Genomic DNA, 21,583 nt, shown 5'->3' with positions numbered 1-21,583 from the left:
CTGAGCTAATTCCCTGCAATTGAGAAAAACCATTATGCTTCCACTTTATCTAATCTGGCACAAGAAAGTGAGCCTAGACCAGGACACAGTGATGCAGTGGAGATTTGTGGTCATGCTGATTCCCACTCACCCAAACTAGGCACTTTGAGACCCTCTGTTTCAAAGAGAGCTTTGGTCTCAACAGGAGATCTGCTGTTAGAAACAGTAAGTTAGGTGTAAACAGGGAGTTCTGCTGGATGGGTATCTTTGCTTCTGTCATAGTCTTGTTCTGCTCATTTGCCTGCTGGGTTAAAACAGACTCAATTTCTAGACCCACATAGACTGTAAAACTGCGTGGATGATACAGAGAATTAGAGAACAAAGTAGAGTACAATGTGATAGCCCTCACAGGACGCTGTGGGAACCTCTAACTTGGGCCTCACAGAGTTGCATGACCTTTTATCTCAGGTTCTATGTCGGTTTGATGAATGTAGAAGGAGTCATGGAATGTTTAGCTGAATGCAGCTTAGCATGGGGAAAAGCAGATGAAACCAATATCCTGAAATACTTAAATAACTGCCTGGTGCTTTGCATATGCATTGATTAAGCATCCACAAAATGCAAGACCCTGGAAAGATGAGAAATTACTTAGGTTGAGGTTGAGTTTTTATTTTTTAACCAAGCCTGGTGTTGCTTCTGATTTATTTCCTGTGGGTCATGAGCTTCTACTCACTACCTAGCTAATCACAAGGCCAGGATATACAAATTTTTTGGCTTCCTTGGCTGAGGTTTTTTGTTAAGTTTAGTTATTTATTCCCTGACTTCTGTTTCTCACTGACACGTGTTTCATAAATCTTGCTATGGTGTAAAGCCCTGGAGGAAAAACCCTTTGTTTCTCCTTTTGGAAATCTTTCCAAGATATGAGCAGACATTTCAACATAAAGTAGGTGCTGGAATGGTGTGGCTACAGATAGATTGCTGCACCCTTGAGAGAAATTAACACTACCACCCAAACCGCTGTTTAAAGTGTTTCATCTGGATTTCTGCTGACATTAGAAGGAAAGTTCTTTTCCTGATTCCCTGACTTTTGGGGCTATCCTTTCTAGAACCTACCTTGTCCCACAACATGTGTCTTCCCTAAACTTCTGGCCTATCATAGCAAACATTTTGGCCAACATCTGCCTTATAAAAAGCCTTGCTCAAATCTTCAAATAAGCCTCAATCCTGAGGACAGACAAAACCCTTCTTGTTATTGTTAGAACTACCTTATCAGCATCAAAGAAGCAGAGGATTGTGGTCAAGTTAAATAGATGCTGAGTCTGGTAAAAGTCTTTGCAATATTACTACTGTATGAAGGCCTTCCACCACTTAAGTAGCAATGATATTTATTTACTTAACTCCAAAATGGCTTATTTTATCATTTGTTTGTTTGTTTGTTTGTACCTTACTAAGAGAGTGCCATCATGCATTTAACACCCTTAAATCTTTAGAACAATTTTAGAAGGTGGTAACTTTCATTAACTTCCATTGAGAGATGAGAATGATAAGACATAGAAATGTTAAAAAGTAATTTCAAGACCATGGATGCCATAGGTAGAGTAAGACAATTTTCTTTCTGAAAATGTGGTTGGTAGATTGTATAAGATACTTCCATACCAATATTAGTGCATTCATAAAATGCAAGCTTTTAATCTCACAATTCCCCCGTTTACTTAATACCAGATTTCTAGCAATGCTCACTCAAAGCTGCAAAACAATATTGTGAACCAGAGAACTTTACACCTCTAAGATAAACATGTGCTTTGCACTGAGTATCATATGGTACATGTCAAGCAAGCTCTCTACTTTTGGAGCAAATCATACAGCATGGGTTTTGTTGATCCCTATTACTCACCTGTCACTACAATTTTATTCTGTGATAGATCTAGGACCCTAGCTCTCTCACTAAGAGGTAGCCAGCCTCTGAGTCAGAGTCCATAGATTTCTGCTACTCAGGCCAGTAAGATCTGAGGAAATGTGTTCTGGAAAATTGCAAGATCAAGATGTTTATTGCTTTAGCAGTTTTATCATTCACTTGTGGCAAGTAATTGACAAGAACTGATCCTTTGGGGTCAATACATGCTTGGTCCCTGTCTTCACTCTTGTAAGACTGAGTCGAGATAAAATAGACTAAAAAGAAAATTGAAGTCGAGTGTGATACAAGTGAACATGAATAACCACTGTAAATGCTATTAAATTACTGTGAAGAGGCCTAGAACCTGACCTGTTGGAGAGATGATATCTGACAGTATAAGGCAGCTCAGCTTAATTACAATATCTCTGAGTTTCAGAATCCATGTCAGTGGACAGTTGGAGAATAAATGGGGGCTATTTTAGCCCCAAGAAGGAAAGAACAAATCTCTTTTGCTGAAATTTTTGATAAGTTGCTAAAAGTATGACAACACTTCTTTTCCTTCCTTCCTTTCTTTCTTTCTTTCTTTCTTTCTCTTTCTTTCTTTCTTTTCCTTCCTTCCTTCCTTCCTTCCTTCCTTCCTTCCTTCCTTCCTTCCTTCCTTCCTTCCTTCCTTCCTTTCTTTCTTTCTTTCTTTCTTTCTTTCTTTCTTTCTTTCTTTCTTTCTTTCTTTCTTTCTTTCTTTCTTTCTTCTTTCTTTCTTTCTTTCTTTCTTTCCTTTCTTTCCTTTCTTTCCTTTCTTAACAGAGTCTCACCCTGTCACTCAGGCTGGAGTGCAGTGGTATGATCTTGGCTTACTGCAACCTCTATCACCTGGGTTCAGGCAATTCTCATGCCTCAGCCTTCCGAGTAGCTGGGACTACAGGCCTATGCCACTAGACCCAGCTAATTTTTATATTTTTAGTAGAGACGGGGTTTCACCATGTTGGCCAGGCTGGTCTTGAACTCCTGACCTCAGGTGATCTGCCCACCTCGGCCTCCCGCAGTGCTGGGATTATAGGCATGAGCCACCACGCCTGTTTGAATACTAGCCATCCACCAGGGCCAGGAGGGACGAAGTGCCATTAATGTGTTCTCAGAGTGCTGTGCTACTAACTAGAACTGGGCTCATAGAAGCTCCTCTGGGGATCCGCCTGTCTCTAGCCACCTCCTATTGGTCCCAGGTAGCACCAACTACTTCTTTCCAGCCACCTCCCTATCTCAGATCAACTCTCCTCCATTCCCACCTCACCCAACAGTGTACTTGGCCCTTTAGAACTCATTCTAGAAACTGACCAGGCTAGAAATGGGGGCTGTTCTTCTGGGCCATTATTTCCTCTCCTCAAATTCCTTCAATTACTCAAATTTCTTTAATTTTCTCCAGACGATCAAAGGTTACAGTTTCTCAGCATTGGCCCAGCTAGGATACTTAGAAACGCATGATTAATAATTTGTCTTTTGTGTTTTAAGAAAGATCTCCACAACAAACCTGGATCCCCTTTTGAACAGTCCTTTCCTCATGCCTACCAGTGTTTGAAAGTAAAAGTTTTCCATTTAAAAAAAAAAAATGACCTCAGTTTCTTTACATACAGCCAATGCCAACAAAACTGTAGGGCTTGGGTAGGGTTGGGAAGAGAAACTTTGGAGAGGGAAAAAAAGAAAGTCAAGGCAACAACCATAGACACTCTCTGCTTGGCTGACTGGTTGGGGCACCACGATGAATACTAGCGTTTTTTGTGTACAGATTAGATCATGAGTCAATTCAATTTTGCATGCGTTTTTCTGAGACTATCTCTACTCCAGCACGTTGCAAAAGTGAGCACACACGACGTCAAGGTATTGCCGTGACTCGGATTCGAACCGAGGTTGCTGCGGCCACAACGCAGAGTACTAACCACTATACGATCACGGCACGCCACCAGAGGCCGCTGCTTGGAGGGTTCTCCCTTTGCTCATTTCTCAGGAACTGTCTATTTTTGTCATCTAAAGAATGGTGCACTGCCTTCCGTCCTTATTTACACACCTACCCAGTTTACTTCCTTATCCACTCCCTGTCCCCAGTATTTTGCTTATGGCAAACAAGCCAAAGGTGACACGAATTGTTTCATTATACGGATTTTTCCCAGCGTGGTGGTTCTTTTTTGGGATTGGTAATATTGTGCTTGTAAACTTATTAGTCTCACTTCTATCACCAACCCACGCATGTCTCTTGCTTTGTTTAGCAGTGCGGTCCTCAGATCTTTGGCAACAAAAGGAAGAGGGCGCTACTTTGAAGTGGACCTGCCGGATCCCATTTTTTGCCAAACTAGTCAGAATCTTTGGGGGCTTGGCATGGAATCTGGCATCTCGACAGGTGCCAGAAGTGAGTTTCTCGTCACGAGGAACTATGTAGCTTCGTCCTGACCCAGGCACCTGTGAGAAGCCCCTGAGGCGCTGGCGCACTCAGCCTGCCCACCTGAGCCGTCAGGAAATGTCTTGCGGCGCTCGCACCTCAGAGTGAAACTTCTTTCTCCCTCTCATACCTAGTTTGCCAGAAGGGGGAGATAAGAGAGTGCCTCTCCTGTGGCTCCAAAGCTCTATGGGACTTCCCTCCTGCCCTGCTTGCTGTTTTAGGAACGCAGCCTCTAGAGTCAAGGTCGTGGTCATGTTTTCCCCTTGATACTAAATGATGTTTTTTCTGTAAAATCATTCTGGTCTTAAACTCCTGAACTCAACTGATCCGCTCCCCTAGGCCTCCCAAAGTGCTGGGATTACAGGAGTGAGCCACCGCGCCCAACCTCTTCTGTTTACCTGGCTAAATTTGTTTAATGCTTCAGCTTCAACTCAAGGAAGCTTTTCAAATCAAGGAAGCTTTTCTTGACCTCCCGTCTCCACGCAACATATGGTTCCTTTTTTTTTCTTCCTTCCTTCCTTCTCTCTCTCTTTCTCCCCTTCTCTCCTTCTCTCTTTCTCTCTTTCTTTTCTTTCTTTCTTTCTTCCTCTTTCTTCTTTTTTTTTTTTCTCAGAGTCTCGCTCTGTTGCCCAGGCTGGAGTGCAATGACTCATTGCAACCACCACCTCCCAGGTTCAGGCCATTCTCCTGCCTCAGCCTCCCGCGTAGCTGGGTTTACAGGCGTAAGCCACCACACCGGGCTAATTTTTGTATTTTTAGTAGAGACGGGGTTTCACCATGTTGGCCAGGTTGGTCTCCAACTCCTGACCTCAAGTGATCCACCCGCTTTGGGCTCCCAAAGTGCTGGGATTACAGGCGTGAGCCACCATGCCTGGCCACTTATTTTTCACTTTTCCTTTAGTGCTCCTATATCAGTTTGTAATGTATAATACCAGAGTTATTTGATTAATGTCAGCCTCCCTCCTCCTTCTCCAGTATGCCCCAAGATGAGGTTTCTATTTTGTTCAATAGTCTATCATTAGGGCTCCCCATTTGGTAGGTTCTTTATCAATATAATTTGACTGCAGAATGAATGAATGGATGGGCAGAGATTACAATCCAAAGCTATATGAAAGCAACTTCATCCAGCAGCGTCTGGCCCAGTTCAGCAGGCTTGTCTTTTGACCTTTGATGGGAAAACATTGGTAATAATTGAAAGAAAGGTTGGGAGGTCAAGACAGGAGTATTGCTTGAGGCCATTAATTTGAATCAAGTTTGAGCAACATAGTGAGACCCTGTCTCTACAAAAAAATTAAAAAAAATTTAGGCAGGCACAGAGGTGCATGCCTATAGTCCCCATTACAAGGGAGGCTGAGGCAGGAGGATTACGTGAACCCAGGAGTTTGAGGTTGCAGTGAGCTATGATTGTGCCTCTGCACTGCAGCCTGGGCCACAGAGCAAGATCCTGCCTCTAAAATAATAAAAAGAAATTTAAAAACGAAAGGAGTTCAAAACCACAGTTGCAGCTATCCATAATAAAGCTCAGCAGAGCCAAAATAATGTGCTTAATTTCCTAAAATTTTCTTTATCTCCTTTCCTCTGTCTGGATTACACAAAACTATTCTAATTACTAACAGCTTTACTGAATGAAGAATTACGTGTTTCCTAACAATTTTTTTTTTTTTTTTGAGACGGAGTCTAGTCGCCCAGGCTGGAGGGCAGTGGCGCAATCTTGGCTCACTGCAAGCTCCGCCTCCCAGGTTCAAGTGATTCTCCTGCCTCAGCCTCTCGAGCAGCTAGGACTACAGGTGCATGCCACCATGCCTGGCTAATTTTTTGTGTTTTTAGTAGAGACGGGTTTTCACTGTTTTAGACAGTATGATCTCGATCTCCTGAGCTCGTGATCCACCTGCCTCAGCCTCCCAAAGTGTTGGGATTACAGGCATGAGCCACTGTGCCTGGCCCTAACATTCATTTTTTTGATCAGGGAAGAGACCTAAGGGCTTTCTCAGTATCAAAGACATGAGCTCCATCAAAGAAAATGCAGCCAGTAAGAAGGAGAATGTAAGCTGCCTCTGTCTCAAGTCTCCTTGAATTGAATCTCTCTTTTTCCTTTGCTAAGGGCCTTCCTCAACCCCATTCAGAAAGCTGCTGTGAATGAAAGTGCTTTTCAGCATTTTCTGCTGGGATGTTTTTGGAAATTGGGTTAATCTGCATGTGCTTCTCCATAAAAAGAGAGAAAAGCTGTATCTTTGATGTCACAGGTCTAGAAAAAGGCCTCTTTCCTCGTGCTTATTTTGAAAAGACGTTTTGAATATTTAATCTGGCACATTCACTACAGTGATTCTGAGAAGAATAAGAGACAGGCTGGCACAGTTGAACCTACCAGTTCTACCTTTACCAATGCCATGCAGTCTTCTACGTCTGAATTTCTAAACTTTCTGTAATAAATAATTAAAAACCCTCTTTCTTTCAAGGGAATAGTTCAGCAATATTTTCCTTCTTCTCCTGTATTATTAAAAAAAATTCTATTTGATCTCTATAGGATCTTTCATTTCAGCATTCAAAGCTTTTATTTCTTTCATCTGAAAGAAATGTTCTCTTGCTTTCACTTTTCCTTTCAGCTATTGATAGTGCTGTCTTTCAGTTTATAGCCATATTTCCTCAAAGTGTCATCAAACCCCTATCTTATTTCTTTCATCTCATTTCTTTATTACGCTCCTTCATTTTGCTTTCTTCTCCAACATTCCACTTAAACTGATCTATTACATTTCACTAGTTGAAATGGCTATGTTAGTCCTCAACTTATATGATTTCTCAACACTATTTGATACATTGGATTTCTCCCGCCTCTTAGAAACTGCTATGGTCTGAATGTGTTCCCCAAAATTCTTATGTTGATAGTTAATTGCCAATGTGATAGTATTAATAAGTATCAAAACAGTGGCCAATATGTAGAGCCATCTCTCTATATCCAGAATGCACATGTCTAGGAGTCAAGAGGCAGAGGTGTGAGTACCGCTTCTCATTATTACTCAGTGATTCATTTGGACAATTTTGTATCCTATCCCTGTGACCTTGATTGAGCTCTGAGGGAATGGGTGTCTTTGTGCCCAGTGGATAAATGTTTCCACTAGAGAGCATTGTCACTTTTCAGATCAATTGAAACTTGAAAACTGCTTCTGGCCATTTTAGTCTTTTCATGCCACTGAACCAATATGCAGGGCAAAGTGTCCCTCTACTTGGAGTGATTGCTTCCAATTTCTAGGAGGTAGTTTGATATCTGCTGTATAACGGAGGTTAAAGAATACAAAAACCAAAAAACAAACAGAGAAGTCTCTAAATGTTTTTTGCCCACAAGCTATGGTCAATTAAAAATTGTGACAATGAGATAAAGAAAAGACCATAAGGACACAGATCCCACAGGAATAAAGGCATACTTTATACTACTGTGTAAAGAATTCAGCCAATGTGCTGACGGAAGTCAGGAAAACAAGAAATGAATTTTATTTTTATTTATTTATTTTTGAGATAGGGTCTCATTTCATTGCCCAGGCTGGTGCCCAGGCTGGAGTGTAGTGGCATGATCATGGCTCACGGCAGTCTCAACCTCCCGGGCTCAGGTGATTCTCCCACCTCAGTCTCCCCGATAGTTGGGAGTACAGGCATGCGCCACTATGCCTGGCTAATTTTTTGTATTTTCTGTAGAGTCAGAATCTTGCCATTTTGCCCAGTCTCATGTTGAACTCCTGGGCTCAAGTGATCTGCTCCCCTCGGCCTACCAAAGTGCTGGGATTACAGGCACGAGCCACCACACCTGGCCTAAGAAATGAATTTTAGAAGAAAGCTGTGATTACTAACCTAAGCCTCATGATCAGCTACAAAAGCAAGGTTCGTAACAGCTTGTATTATGTTAACTAAGTACTTCTCGCTTTTTACCCCAGTACATTCTAGGAAGGTGACAACTAACATTTTAGTTTTAAAGTAGGATTATGAACAAACTGGTATCACCCCCATGAGCTGGCTGTGATTTCACAAATTCCATGTTGGAATGCAATGCAGACTTTTCACTTGAGAAAAGGATGGTACATGCCAAAGGACAAAAGGGATGGACTGCGCTAGATATTTACTTTTGCCAGCCTAGATTCCCTGTCCCCTTCTTTCATCCTGTGTTTCTAGGAGGTTGATCTATACATGAATTTGATCCTTGCCTTTTGGCTTCTGGTCGAATTTGGCTGATGAAAAGTAAAAATATGTCAGAGAGAGGAAGGAGCTCTTTCTGTTTCCAGATTTTCTTTCCTCCCGTTGCCCCTTTGGGCCTAGGTGTGGTAATTACTTATATATGGTATTAGCTTCAAAATACTGCACTATCTCTTGTGGCTTCCTAACACCTTGCTCACTTCTTTGTCAATCTTCAAAGCACCCAGTTGGTTTTTTCCATTGTTGTTATTGTTTGTTTTTTGAGACAGAGTCTTGCTCTGTCACCCAGGCTGGAGTGCAGTGGTGCAATCTCAGCTCACTGCAACCTCCGCCTCGTGAGTTCAAGGCCCTGCCTCAGCCTCCTGAGTAGCTGGGATTACAGGTGCCCACCACCACGCCTGGCTAATTATTTTGTATTTTTAGTAGAGACAGGGTTTCACCTTGTTGGCCAGGCTGGCCTCGAACTCTGGACCTCAAGAGTTCAAGTGATCTGCCTGCCTCGGCCTCCCAAAGTGTTGGGGTTACAGACATGAGTCACTGCGACCAGCCCAAAGTACCCAATTTGAATGACTCATCTTTTTCCTGATGGCTGACATATTGACCTCTTTTAGCTTATATGCTGCTGTGTTTACAGATATTAAATGAAAATACAAATAAGATATTTACTTTCAAAATATAGTCATTGATACAGAGTTTAAACTGGTAAGAATGATGATCTTAGCCAAAAGGCTGAAAACACTTATCTTAGTCAAAAGGCTGAGAAGCGATGATGATACGGAGTTTAAAAACCTGATCTGGGCTGGGCGCGGAGGCTCACGCCTGTAATCTCAGCACTTTGGGAGGCTGAGGCGGGCAGGTCACCAGGTCAGGAGATCGAGACCGTCCTGGCTAACATGGTGAAACCCTATCTGTACAAAAAATACAAAAAAATTAGCAGGGTGTGGTGGCACGTGCCTGTAATCCCAGCTACTTGGGAGACTGAGGTACGAGAATCACTTGAACCCAGGAAGCAGAGGAGGCAGTGAGCCAAGATTGCACCACTGCACTTCAGCCTGGACTACTGAGCAAGACTCCATCTCAAAAAACAAAAACAAAACAAAACAAAAAAAACCTGATCTGGTAAACCCAGAAGGCGTAATGTGAACTAGGAATAAGAGAATATCTCATTGAGGAGGTGCCATATTATGAAAATTGAAGAATGAATAGGAGTTACCCAAGGAGAGGCTGGTAGGACAAACACTCTGGGCCTAGGAAATAGCAAGTGCAAAGCTACAGGAGTACCAGATAGAATCAGACAGGCCAATCCCTGAATACACTTTCTAATTCTAGTCCGATAATTTTATAAAATCTTATAGCTTCAAGCAAATTACAAAATGCACTGGTTTCTTCAAAAATAGCAATTTTGCTGTAAATAGAAAAAAGTTTAGCAATTCTGTTGTGAATAAAGTTAGCCTTTAATAAGTCAAGCAATATCAATGTACACCAGCAATTTTACCTCCTTTTTTTTTTTTTTTTTTTGGTATTTTCCTTTGTGTGATTCCAAGGAATATTTGCGATCTCAAGTTGATTTACTGATGGCGAGTTCTGAGTCCAGATATCAGTCAGCGATGTAAACAATCAGTATTCCTCCCAGGTGTTTACCATTACACACAGAATCTAGCTTCCCAGGTAAGTGAAGCCATGTCAATAGTTAGCCTGATATAAAATTATATTATTTTATCCTTAGTTAAGCACCCTTCATTATCCATAATCACATGTATTTCTCAGATTTTGTCATTGTTAATTATTTAAATCATGCAGCTCCTCTGGGGTATAAACCTTCACATATTTTTATATGTGACTTTACTATTTTGATTTTATCAGAATTATTCCTTACATGGAATGCATGACGACGACTCCATCTGTAATAGGTATGAAGATGAAGGGAAAGGGTGGAACTGAGGAAAACCATGTATGTATGCATTTTTAAATTGTATGTGTCTTAAAAATATATTTTTAAAAAGTATATAAGTGTGATTCCCATTTTCAGGAATCTTTATTCACTTTAAACTATTGTAAACACTGTGTGAATAATTAAGTCTAGTTTTATTCTTTCTCATTCAGTATCTATTAATTCAAATACGATCATGATACTCTTCTGACAGACCTTTCAACATCTCCCTTTAACAATTCTTACCCAAGTTTCTATATACCTTAGACTAAAGCACATGAGACCCGATAGTTAAGAAAAAGGCAGTTATGTGTGTGTTCCATGTTGAGTAGATAATATTCTGATATATAGCTTTCTCTCCTACTAATTGAGAATCTGATTGGATAAGTAACACTACACTTTCTTTTCCAAATTAGAGTCCAAACAATACCCACCTCAAAAGGTTGTGAGAATTAAATAAGCACATTCATATTGCATATGTAGCCATAAGTGGTTGGCACCAAATATCTCTTCTGTGTGGTTTTTTTGTGTTGTTGTTTTTGAGATGGAGTCTCACTCTGTGAGACCTACATAGATTGAAAAAAAGTGAGAAAGGTAGCTATCAGGGAAGAGGGAATTTAAAGTGCAAAGGCCTTAAGACAGAAAATGTGTTTCGCATTTTGTAGGAATAGCCAGAAAGCCTTGAGGCTATGAAGTAAAAGCAGGCAAGTAATATCAAGTTGGGGGTAGGTGGGGAGGAAGGAAACTCATAGGAAGCTAGGGTAGGTAAATTAATGTGGACAAGCAATCAAAAGCAATAGCAATCCTGATCTAATAAATTTGATAACACAAATTAACTAGACAGAAAAAGCCATGTTGTATCCTGAGTTACTAAAAGAGTGCATTAATACACCTTCTCCAAAGAAATGGGACTAAGGATTTACAAATATGGGATTCAGGAAATTCTGTATCCCATATTCTCCTCCCATCGGAATCAAATTGTAATGCAAATGAGTCACTAGACTTTCATCACCTGGGTAAAGTTGCTCTTAAGAGTTAGACCACTTAAGAATCAGGCTGACCTTTCTTGCTTTTCAAGAATACTTAGAATTGCAAAATTTGCCTTTAAAGAGTGGCGAGTATATCCCATTTTTATGGCTGTTTGACAACACTATTAATGTAATATAATTATTACACTGGAGGCCTGGCGTGGTAGCTCACGCCTGTAATCCCAGCACTTTGGGAGGCCGAGACGGGCGGATCACCTGAGGTCAGGAGTTCGAGAGCAGCCAGGCCAGCATGGTGGAACCCCGTCTCTACTAAAAACACAAAAATTAGCTGGGGATGGTGGTGCATGCCTATAATCCCAGCTACTCGGGAGGCTCAGGCAGGAGAATCGCTTGAACCTGGGAGGTGGAGGTTGCAGTGAGCCGAGATCGCACCACTGCACTCCAGCCTGGGCAACAGGGAAAGACTCCATCTCAAAAACAAACACTCTGGAATTAGTAAATGGACTTCAGGGATTTGCACGTTTGATTTCACTTATTACCCCTGCTGAATAACCTTCTCCGGTGTATCCTACAATAACTTGTGGGTCTTCATTGCCTTCCAGTGGATTAGATTACATCTAGAAACATTGTAAAGAGTTGCTCCAGCCCAACCGGGAAAGAAGCGCTTTACAATGTGATCTAATGAAACAAACTTGACTGTGTCCAGCTTTCTCTAGGACAGTGTAGCGTGGCTCTGAAAAGAGCCTTTGTTTTTCAGTTTTCACAACCTCGCTCCTTACTTGGCCTTATGGTGGCTCTCAGTCTTCTTAGGCAGCAGCACGGCCTGGATATTGGGCAAGACACCACCCTGCGCGATGGTGACTTTGCCCAGCAGCTTGTTGAGCTCTTCATCGTTGCGGATAGCCAGCTGGAGATGACGCGGGATGATGCGGGTCTTCTTGTTGTCGCGGGCCGCATTGCCAGCCAGCTCCAGGATCTCAGCAGTCAGGTACTCCAGCACCGCAGCCAGGTACACCGGCGCGCCGGCCCCAACCCGCTCTGCATAATTGCCCTTGCGGAGTAGGCGGTGCACTCGGCCCACAGGGAACTGAAGCCCAGCCCGAGAAGAACGGGTCTTGGCCTTAGCGCGAGCTTTACCACCTTGCTTGCCACGTCCAGACATACTGGCCACAACTTACTTAAAGTACCCAGCGAAACGAAAGTGGAGAGGCAGCGCCTTTTATAAACACCATTGGGCGCGAAAAACAAGATATGTCATTGGTTAGAGTTGCCACTTAATTTTAACCAATGGAAGTACGTCTTTTGGATTTGCTGATTGGTTGATTTGGTATAACTAACCTCTGAGGTCACCCTGAATAGCCACCAATCAGATACAGGACTTTAACTCTTCACTTCATTTGCATGAGAGGTTCTATATAAAAACGACTCCTGGTGCTTTCCTCCCATTACTTCTCGTTTTCTCCATCTGCTGTTAGTCCGTCTGGTGTCGTAGTTCGCCCTCAACATGCCGGAGCCAGCGAAGTCCGCTCCTGCGCCCAAGAAGGGCTCGAAGAAGGCAGTGACTAAGGCCCAGAAGAAAGACGGCAAGAAGCGCAAGCGCAGCCGCAAGGAGAGCTACTCCGTGTACGTGTACAAGGTGCTGAAGCAGGTCCACCCCGACACCGGCATCTCCTCTAAGGCCATGGGAATCATGAACTCTTTCGTCAACGACATCTTCGAGCGCATTGCGGGTGAGGCTTCCCGTCTGGCGCATTACAACAAGCGCTCGACCATCACCTCCAGGGAGATCCAGACGGCCGTGCGCCTGCTGCTGCCCGGGGAGTTGGCCAAGCACGCGGTGTCGGAGGGCACCAAGGCCGTCACCAAGTACACCAGCGCTAAGTAAACCTGCCAAGTAAGCGTCTTAAAGCCCAACCCCAAAGGCTCTTTTAAGAGCCACTTAAATTGTCGCTATTAGAGCTGCGAACACGTGTTCTTAATCCAGGTTTAAATAATGGCGATCTCTTTAAAGGGGTTGTTATGATCTCATTACATTGAGTAATGCGTACAGTGCTTGTAATCGAGTACAGACTAAAGAGAAGCCACATGCACTTTGTTAGTACTGAGTAAGGAATATGGCGCCTAAAAAATTAAGGATGTGCAGGAAATTTGCGTTAACAGAAAGTGCTTCCTGGCTCTTGGCGCGAAAATGGATACTTCCGTTGTGTCGAGTGCTGTGACTTCCTGTTAGAACTTGTTGAAAGCCTATTGTGTCACGTGTACTTTCCACCATTTAAAGGAGTTCTAACTTGAGTTTATATATTTGTAAATTTGGTTCCCGATGGCCTACCAGTACGTATGGCTTTCGCGCGAGCAATTACCTTATTTAACCCCTTCTAGGCTGTACCCAGCTCTGCCTTGCTTGCTTCCCTCTCACCCCCCGTTTCCACCTCTCCAGCCCACAAGACACCGGGAAGATGCCAGACCACCAGGCAGCATAGTCTGCAAGTGTAAGGGGAGGAGCACAGCTTTTCTCATGAGTGAAGAAACGGAACATGAGATCATCGCGGAGATTTTTGAATAGTTTGCTAGTTTTTAAGGCATGTTCAGCGTCAATTGGTTCAATCAGTAATTTTTCCTTTTGACAAAGCTTATAGAAAAGGAAAAGGAAAACCAACTGGATCCAGAGGGGGGACAACAGACTGAGGCTAGAGACAGTCCGCCCCGAAGCAAGAAGTTGGAGTAGAGGAGAAAGGAACTTCCCCAGCAGCACAGGGTCTGAGCAGAGTTAGGTGGGTTTTATTGTGTAACTGGAGACTAGAATGGCTATGCCGGTGATAAGCAGTGTGGAACTTTTTTGGAAGAACCAAGTGAAAGAAAGGGTCCACGAATTTTAAGCTAGGTTGTTACCTGGCTAAATTTGTGATTTAGAAATGCAGGCCAGTTTCACAGGGAAATTTTCAATGTATATGTGTCTGTATATATATTTAACATATTTGGCCATGCATTGTTCTAGTCTTTGGGGATATTGCCCGCCCTTGGGCATTTGGAGATTAGCAAGGTCATATTGGAAAACTTTAAATACATGCAAAGCATATGTTCACTGTTCATCTAAGTCTTATCCTATCAGCAATTTTGGGGTTACATTAATATTCTAAGAAATGTATCAACAAATAATTATATTTATTGTTTACCTATATAGAAGGCACTGATCTATATCTATACCTATTAGGAGGCAGTCACTTGAAGTCAGGAATTCGAAAGCAGCATGGCTAACATAGTGAAACTCCGTCTCTACTAACAATACAAAAATTAGCTGGGTGTGGTGGCGTGTGCCTGTAGTCCCAGCTACTGGGGAAGCTGAGGCAGAATTGCTGGAACCCAGGAGGCAAAGGTTGCAGTGAGCTGAGATCACCTGACTGCACTCCAGCCTGGGCAACAAAGCAAGACTCCGTCGCAAATAAAATTTAAAAACAAACTAAGATACACTATGCCAATGAATTCTACCTTCAGGTATACCTGACTACTCTTTACAGACTAAAATTTTTACTCTGAAGTTATCTGCTGTTACTACCTTTAGACTTACAAACTATTTTTGCAAATGGACATAACATCTTGATTTTATACAATTTCAGTCCTTTTTGCTTTTTATAAAATTCTGGAAGTGCATTTGTGTTTTAATAGAAATACTGGGTGGAAGTGGCCATAACTTTCTCCTGCTTTCACCTTCACCCCTTTTCTCACTCCCTTCAAAATGATCTCATTTCTCTCGATGGCACAGATTTCCCCCCCTTGCCCCCCCCCAAGACGGAGTCTAGCTCTGTTACCCAGGCTGCAGTCCAATGGCGAGATCTTGGCTCACTGCAACCCTCCGCCTCCCAGGTTCAAGCGATTCTCTTGCCTCAGTTTCCCAAATGGCTGGTATTACAGGCACCTGCCACCACGCCTGGCTAAATTTTGTATTTTTAGTAGAGATGGGGGTTTCAACATGTTGGCCAGGCTGGTCTCAAACTCCCGACCTCAGGCTATCTATACCTGCCTCGGCCTCCCAAAGTGCTAGGATTACAGGCGTGAGCAACCATGCCCATTGATAGCACAGAGTTTAACAGCTTGAAGGAATCAAAAAGTTCAGATCAATGTTATTTTACAAATAGCTAAATGGATGCAAAGCTTAATTTGCTCAGATCGTTAGAATCAGAACAAGATTCCATTATGCTCTTGTTTGTTCCCATTATACCATATATCTCTTTGTCATTTATTTTCTCATTAGCCATGTGTATTAATTTGACTTAATTTGAAACAAAATAGGGCTCTTTTATTCATTTTTATATTTCATAATCTCTCTTAGATTGTTAAAAAGTTGAATGTGCTAAATTGTCTCCTGTCTCATAAAATAATTTTTTTTTTTTAAAGAGTAGTTCAGTGCTTTACAATGCTGTGTGATTCTGGACCACAGCAATTTAATCTAGCAATTGTTACAGCCTCCTGAAGAACACTTGCACGAAATAATTGCCTGCTTCAGATTTTCCCATTCTTTGGGAAACTGAGAGTAGCTCTGGGATTGAAAAGTGGAGGTTTATTTAACTGTGGTTAGGGACTTGGCAATCATATGTTTGGTCTGTGTTGTTATCTAGTATCTGAGCCTAGAAGTTGGAAGTAAAGAGGTCAGTGGACCTAAGAAAATGGCATGGCTTTCTACCTTAGATGAGCTGGAAAAACTTAGTAATTCTTCAATTCCTTAATACAAAGGAGTAAATGTCACAACTGTATGCCCATGAAGTATAATATATCATGTCACTGCTTTCTTGATATTACCTGAGGTATAAGTACAGCTGGGAGAAGACCTTATCTCTGTCTTCAGGAATATACGTGAAGGAAAGGAAAAAAAAAAAATTTTTTTTGAGACAGTCTCACTGTCACCGAGGCTGGAGTGCAGTGGCACTGTGTTGGCTCAATGCAACCTCTGTCTCCTGGGTTCAAGCAATTCTCCTGCCTCAGCCTCCTGAATAGCTGGGATTACTGGCGCCTGTGACCACGCCCGGCTAGTTTTTATATTTTTAGTAGAGACGTGGTTTCACCATGTTGGCCAGGCTGGTCTTGAACTCCTGACGTCAGGTGATCCACCCACCTTGGCCTCCCAAAGTGCTGGCATGAACCGGGTGGGTGAGCCACCGTGCCCGGCCTGGGAAATTTGTTGTTCATTTGGTTTCTCCTACTTTCTCATTCTTTCTTGAACTAGGATTTTTCTATCCTATTATAAGTGTCTGAAAGCCAGTTTGTTACTCTTAAGACACTACTCAAATAGAAATATAATACGGCCAGGTGCGATGGCTCATGCCTGTAATCCCAGCACTTTGGGAGGCTGAGGTGGGTGGATCACAAGGTCAGGAGTTCGAGACCAGCCTGGCCCATATGGTGAAACCCCATCTCTACTAAAAATACAAAAATTAGTCGGGCATGGTTTCGACTAATGGGACGCCTGTAGTCCCACCTGCTTGGGAGGCTGAGGCAGGAGAATGACTTGAACCTGGGAGGCAGAGGTTGCAGTGAGCCGAGATCATGCCACTGCACTCGAACCTGGGCGACAGAGCAAGACTCCATCTCAAAAAAAAATAAAAGGAGGGGTGTGAATATAATACAAGTCATACATGTACTTCTTATCTTTCCAGTAACCATTTTTAAAAGTTAAAAAAAATCAGGCACAGTGGCTCATGCCTGCAATCCCAGCACTTTGGGAGGCCGAGGTGGGTGGATCACCTGAGGTCAGGAGTTCAAGACCAGCCTGGTCAACATGGTGAAACCCCGCCTCTACTTAAAATGCAAAAAATTAGCCAGGCGGGGTGGTACGCATCTGTATTCCTAGCTACTCGGGAGGCTGAGGCAGGAGAATCTCTTGAACCTGGGAGGCAGAGGTTGCAGTGAGCCGAGATGGCGCCATTGCACTCCAACCTGGGGGACAAGAGGGTCGAGACTTCATTTCCAAAAAAAAAAAAAAAGTTACAATTAATTTTAATAATGTATCCTATTTGACAGAATGTATCAAAAATACAGTTTCAGCATATAGTCAATACAGAATGTATTACATATCTTGCATTCTTTTTTCATTTCAAATCTTCAAAATCTGGTGTGTATTTTACACTTTTACAGTATATCAAAATAAATTTTCATGGGGAATTCTTCATCTGTAATTAGAATAAGAAGATTCTGATTTATGTCCCTAAGGTGTTCCAAGCATACTTGGATGTTATCTAATTGAATCCAGCACCAGTTTTTAAATGTAAACTAATTAAAATATAATTAAACACTCCCTCAGTCACATGCCACATTGTAAGTGCTCAAACTCCATGCATGGCTAGTGCTATACCATAAGACACTCAATGAGCAGAACTTGACCTAAAACCCACTAGGGCACTATGTAAAGGATTACAATTCCTTCTGGCATCACCACTTACTACAGTTTTTCCTAAGGGAGTGTTTAATCCATTGGGCTTGGAACATGAAAAATGACAGGGAAGGACATGTTACATTGCTGCAGATTTCTTTAACAATAACATAACTATATAGACACAAAATGAAAACGACTTTCTCAGGTAGGCCCACAAACTGACACATGAAAATAATTCATTCCTATTGGGATAAGTGACAGGCAGGTTTTGTACCTGTCCTGACACATTTCCCCAAATTCTCCATTATAGGACTAGCACCACTACTACTCTCTGTGATGGCTTCTCTATCTACTAAGAGAGTGTGATTAAGAATATTACAGGTTTGAGTGAGTGTATGTTCAGGGCAGTTTGAATCTATGCTCCTGGAAGAATAAAAATTAAAAAATTACAAGTTTGAGTCACAGACTCTAACATTTGTGAATTGGTTATTTGATTTGGCCTCTATTTTGTAATTTTAAAATAAGAGTAGTAAAATCTGTCATAAAAATATGAGATATGAGATAATCCATGTAAAGCGTTTAACACAATTTTCAACAAACTTTCAGTGTATCTTAGGAATTACTTTCCTCTTTCACCCTTTCTTTTGTCCCTTTTGTAATACTTTGAAAATTTTAGATATTGTTAATCATTGCTTATTTAGAGAGTAAGATCAATCTTTTGTGAGGTCTTCCCTTAGCTTGCTCTTAAGCTACTCTTAGAGCTATTTCAGAAAAGCCTTACTATCCAATTCAAGCCAAATCAGGAGATAAGCAGCCTAAATACTTTTTTTTTTCCTCCCCAGATTGATGCCTGCAGCTCCTGGGGAAAGTGGAAGGCAGATAACTCCTTTATGAAAAGGCAGCATTCAAAAACTATAAAAAATATAAATCCAACATTATTAAAATTCTGTACATCCAAAGATATCACGAACAGTTAAAAACAAACCCACAAGGTGACAGAATATATTTGTCACATACTGACAAAAAGTTAAAACTCAAATATATAAATATTTACAAATCAAAACTCAAAATAAAAACTGTAGAGAATCTGGATAGACCATTCCCAGAAAAGTGGGTAAATCTCCAAATAGCCAAAAATATTGAAAAAACTCCAATCTGACATAAGGAAATGCTGATAAACAATAATTCTGAAGCACTGCTGGTGGAATATGGGAGTGTAAATTTTAAAATACTATCCTGGAAAGCAAATTGTTCATTTTTACTCATGTTGAATATGTACATACTTTTACCAAATAATTCCACTTTCATGTAACCAGAAAATGCACAGGTGTGTACAGTGCTGTTTTGTAATGAGGAAAAAAAAAAAAATCAACAGAAATGAATAAAGTATTTACTGACACATTAGAAAACTAGATTAATGGTGAAAATAACGTAGAACTGCACATTTCAACACGGATATATTTCAAGAGCAAATGTAAAAATTCATGAAGACGTTTAAAATAGATTAGGGGTATGTGCATCTAAAGTTAAAAATGCGTAGGAACAGTAAACACCAAATTCAGAATATCAGTTTATCCTAGAATATTAGTTAATTCTAGGATAGGAAAAAGGGAGGGCTGTGCTACTGAGAAGGGACATGAGGATTTTAACTGCACTTGTTGAATAAGTGGTGTGGTCACCAGCGCATTTTGTATACTTGGTATATTTCAGTATTTAAAAATCTTATCAGAAGGCAAACATATAAAGGAATATTATTACTAAGACTCTTAAGACTGCCCAGCTGTCTTCTACAGTAGTAAAAGTATGGTCTGCTCCCCACTCCAAATCCTGGAGGCTCCAGCATTTAATGGAGCCCCCATCAAACCCCTCATCTCTCCCGAGACGTATTTGAAGGGCCAGAGGGAAGTTAAGTGTCTAGCCCGCCCCTAATCCGAGCGGTAAACCGGCTGCAGGCAATTTGCAAGCAGCTGCCAGAAGTTACTGGCCAGCAGAGGCTCTTCTAGCCTTGGGAAATCTCGGCCCAGGGCCACCTGTAGTCATCAGTCCACTTTCAACATGCCGAGTTAATCTTGTAAAACAGGATAAGAGAACTCACTGACAAGGACCCTATTAAGAGACTCAGTTTGCTGTCATTTAACTCTTTTGTTGAAAGCTTAGGGGCCCTAAAAAGGGCCTTTTTAGAGAACGACAGGGCTTCAAAATGCCGTTTAGCCGCCGAAGCCATAAAGGGTGCGGCCCTGGCGCTTCAGCGCATAGACTACGTCCATGGCGGTGACCGTCTTGCGCTTGGCGTGCTCCGTGTAGGTCACGGCGTCCCGGATCACGTTCTCCAGGAAGACCTTCAGCACCCCGCGGGTCTCCTCATAGATGAGTCCGGAGATGCGCTTCACGCCGCCGCGGCGAGCAAGGCGCCGGATGGCTGGCTTGGTAATGCCCTGGATGTTGTCGCGCAGCACTTTGCGATGGCGCTTGGCACCCCCTTTCCCCAGACCCTTACCTCCTTTGCCGCGTCCTGACATTCTCAAGTGATCAGAGAACAAAGATGGGCTGCCTGTGATGGCAGCTTTCTTTTATGGGTAAACCCTGCGGACCAGACTGAAAACCGGAAGAGCTTTGGCGGGAAGTCCCTCCGCGTCGGGGGAGGGGACCTAAAAGGGAAACAGGCCTGCTGTGCACTACTCCCTTTTGTTCTCCTTCAGTCCTTTTTAATCCCCAAGACCTAGGCTGTTTTTCTTCCTTTTTTCATTTAACATGATTCCTGCCTCCTAACAAAAATGTTAACATTATAGAAGATACATAAAGCAAAAAGAATAAAATATTATCTCTACATATATACATGTTTTCTTTAACATTATTTGTGTGGAACTATGCTATTTTGTGGCATTTTTCTCCTTAATATACCATGGGAATATACTCCATATGCTAAATTCCTAGCAATACAAGATAGACTCATATAGAATTTAAAGATCTTTCAGGTATATTGCTAAGTTATCTTCTACTTATTTTCATTTCCAGTGTTTGGGGTGTAGAATTATCCCCCCAGATATTGAGCTTGGTAATCCTGGGTGCTTTGGAAAATTGAAGGTTCTCAGAAACAAGTCTAAGAATCAAGATCCCTCTAACTTTGTCTTGTTTCTCTTCCAGGGAGGGACTTTCTCTGGAATTTCCTGATATGACCAAGAAAGCTTCTTACCAAAAGAAGCACAATTGCCTTCGGTTACCTCATTATCTACTGTATGCAGAAAAGAAGACTGAAGAATGCAACCATACCTAGATGGACTTTCCCACAAGATAAAGCTGGCCTCTTGATCTCATTCAGATTCCAAAGAGAGTCATTTACAAGTTAATTTCTTTCTCCTTGGTCCATTCCTTCTCCCTAATAATCATTTACTGTTCCTCAAAAAATTGTCTACATTACCCATCTCCTCTTTTGCCTCTGAGAAAGGGTATATAAGCTTCTGTACCCCACTGGGGGGTTGAGGTAATTATTCTGTGGTCCCCAGCCCTGTACCTTAATAAATTTGTATGCCTTTTCTCTTATTCATATTCTCTTATCAGTTGATTTTCAGTAAACTTTCAGAGGGCAAAAGGGAGGTTTTCTCTTGGCCCCTACACCAGTAGCAGTTTCTGATATGCCTACAACCTTAACTAATGCTGGGTAGAACCATTTTAAATAATCTAACTGTACTAATAAGGATTTGATTTCTTGTTTATAGAAATAACTTTTCAAAAAGTTAATCAGCTGGTTAGTCAGTACAATACATGACCTATTTCCCCCACTGATTTGAGGAACTTATCACATACTGAATATATGAGCCAC

General features: G+C 41.9%; 3 protein-coding genes and 1 non-coding gene across 4 annotated transcripts; 1 reads left to right on the top strand and 3 right to left on the bottom strand.

Annotated features, from left to right (window-relative positions):
• Positions 1 to 3,749: 3,749 nt before the first annotated feature.
• On the bottom strand, positions 3,750 to 3,821 carry TRNAH-GUG (transfer RNA histidin (anticodon GUG)). Its single transcript has one exon. It is a non-coding gene; the product is annotated as a tRNA-His (tRNA).
• An 8,295-nt stretch (positions 3,822 to 12,116) lies between these two features.
• H2AC12 (H2A clustered histone 12) lies at positions 12,117 to 12,620 on the bottom strand. The gene has a single exon (XM_007973420.3). The coding sequence runs from the start codon at positions 12,559 to 12,561 to the stop codon at positions 12,175 to 12,177; it is 387 nt and encodes a 128-aa protein (XP_007971611.1). The 5' UTR covers positions 12,562 to 12,620; the 3' UTR covers positions 12,117 to 12,174.
• Positions 12,621 to 12,831: 211 nt separating this feature from the next.
• H2BC12 (H2B clustered histone 12) lies at positions 12,832 to 21,303 on the top strand. The gene is made up of 2 exons (XM_007973427.3): positions 12,832 to 13,293; positions 20,908 to 21,303. The coding sequence occupies exon 1, from the start codon at positions 12,904 to 12,906 to the stop codon at positions 13,282 to 13,284; it is 381 nt and encodes a 126-aa protein (XP_007971618.1). The 5' UTR covers positions 12,832 to 12,903; the 3' UTR covers positions 13,285 to 13,293; positions 20,908 to 21,303.
• On the bottom strand, positions 19,906 to 20,319 carry H4C9 (H4 clustered histone 9). The gene has a single exon (XM_007973426.3). It carries the CDS (start codon positions 20,280 to 20,282, stop codon positions 19,971 to 19,973), a length of 312 nt encoding a protein of 103 aa, XP_007971617.1. The 5' UTR covers positions 20,283 to 20,319; the 3' UTR covers positions 19,906 to 19,970.
• Positions 21,304 to 21,583: the final 280 nt, after the last annotated feature.

The sequence above is a fragment of the Chlorocebus sabaeus genome, chromosome 17 (genome assembly GCF_047675955.1).
Source record: "Chlorocebus sabaeus isolate Y175 chromosome 17, mChlSab1.0.hap1, whole genome shotgun sequence".
NCBI lineage: Eukaryota > Metazoa > Chordata > Mammalia > Primates > Cercopithecidae > Chlorocebus > Chlorocebus sabaeus.
Note: the sequence above shows the minus strand (reverse complement) of the source record. Positions and strands in the feature narration are given on the sequence as shown.

What these genes read in the sequence shown, in the direction of transcription:
- H2BC12 (XM_007973427.3), top strand. Translation starts at nt 12,904, where the DNA reads ATGCCGGAGCCAGCGAAGTCCGCTCCTGCGCCCAAGAAGGGCTCGAAG.
- H2AC12 (XM_007973420.3), bottom strand. Translation starts at nt 12,561, where the DNA reads ATGTCTGGACGTGGCAAGCAAGGTGGTAAAGCTCGCGCTAAGGCCAAG.
- H4C9 (XM_007973426.3), bottom strand. Translation starts at nt 20,282, where the DNA reads ATGTCAGGACGCGGCAAAGGAGGTAAGGGTCTGGGGAAAGGGGGTGCC.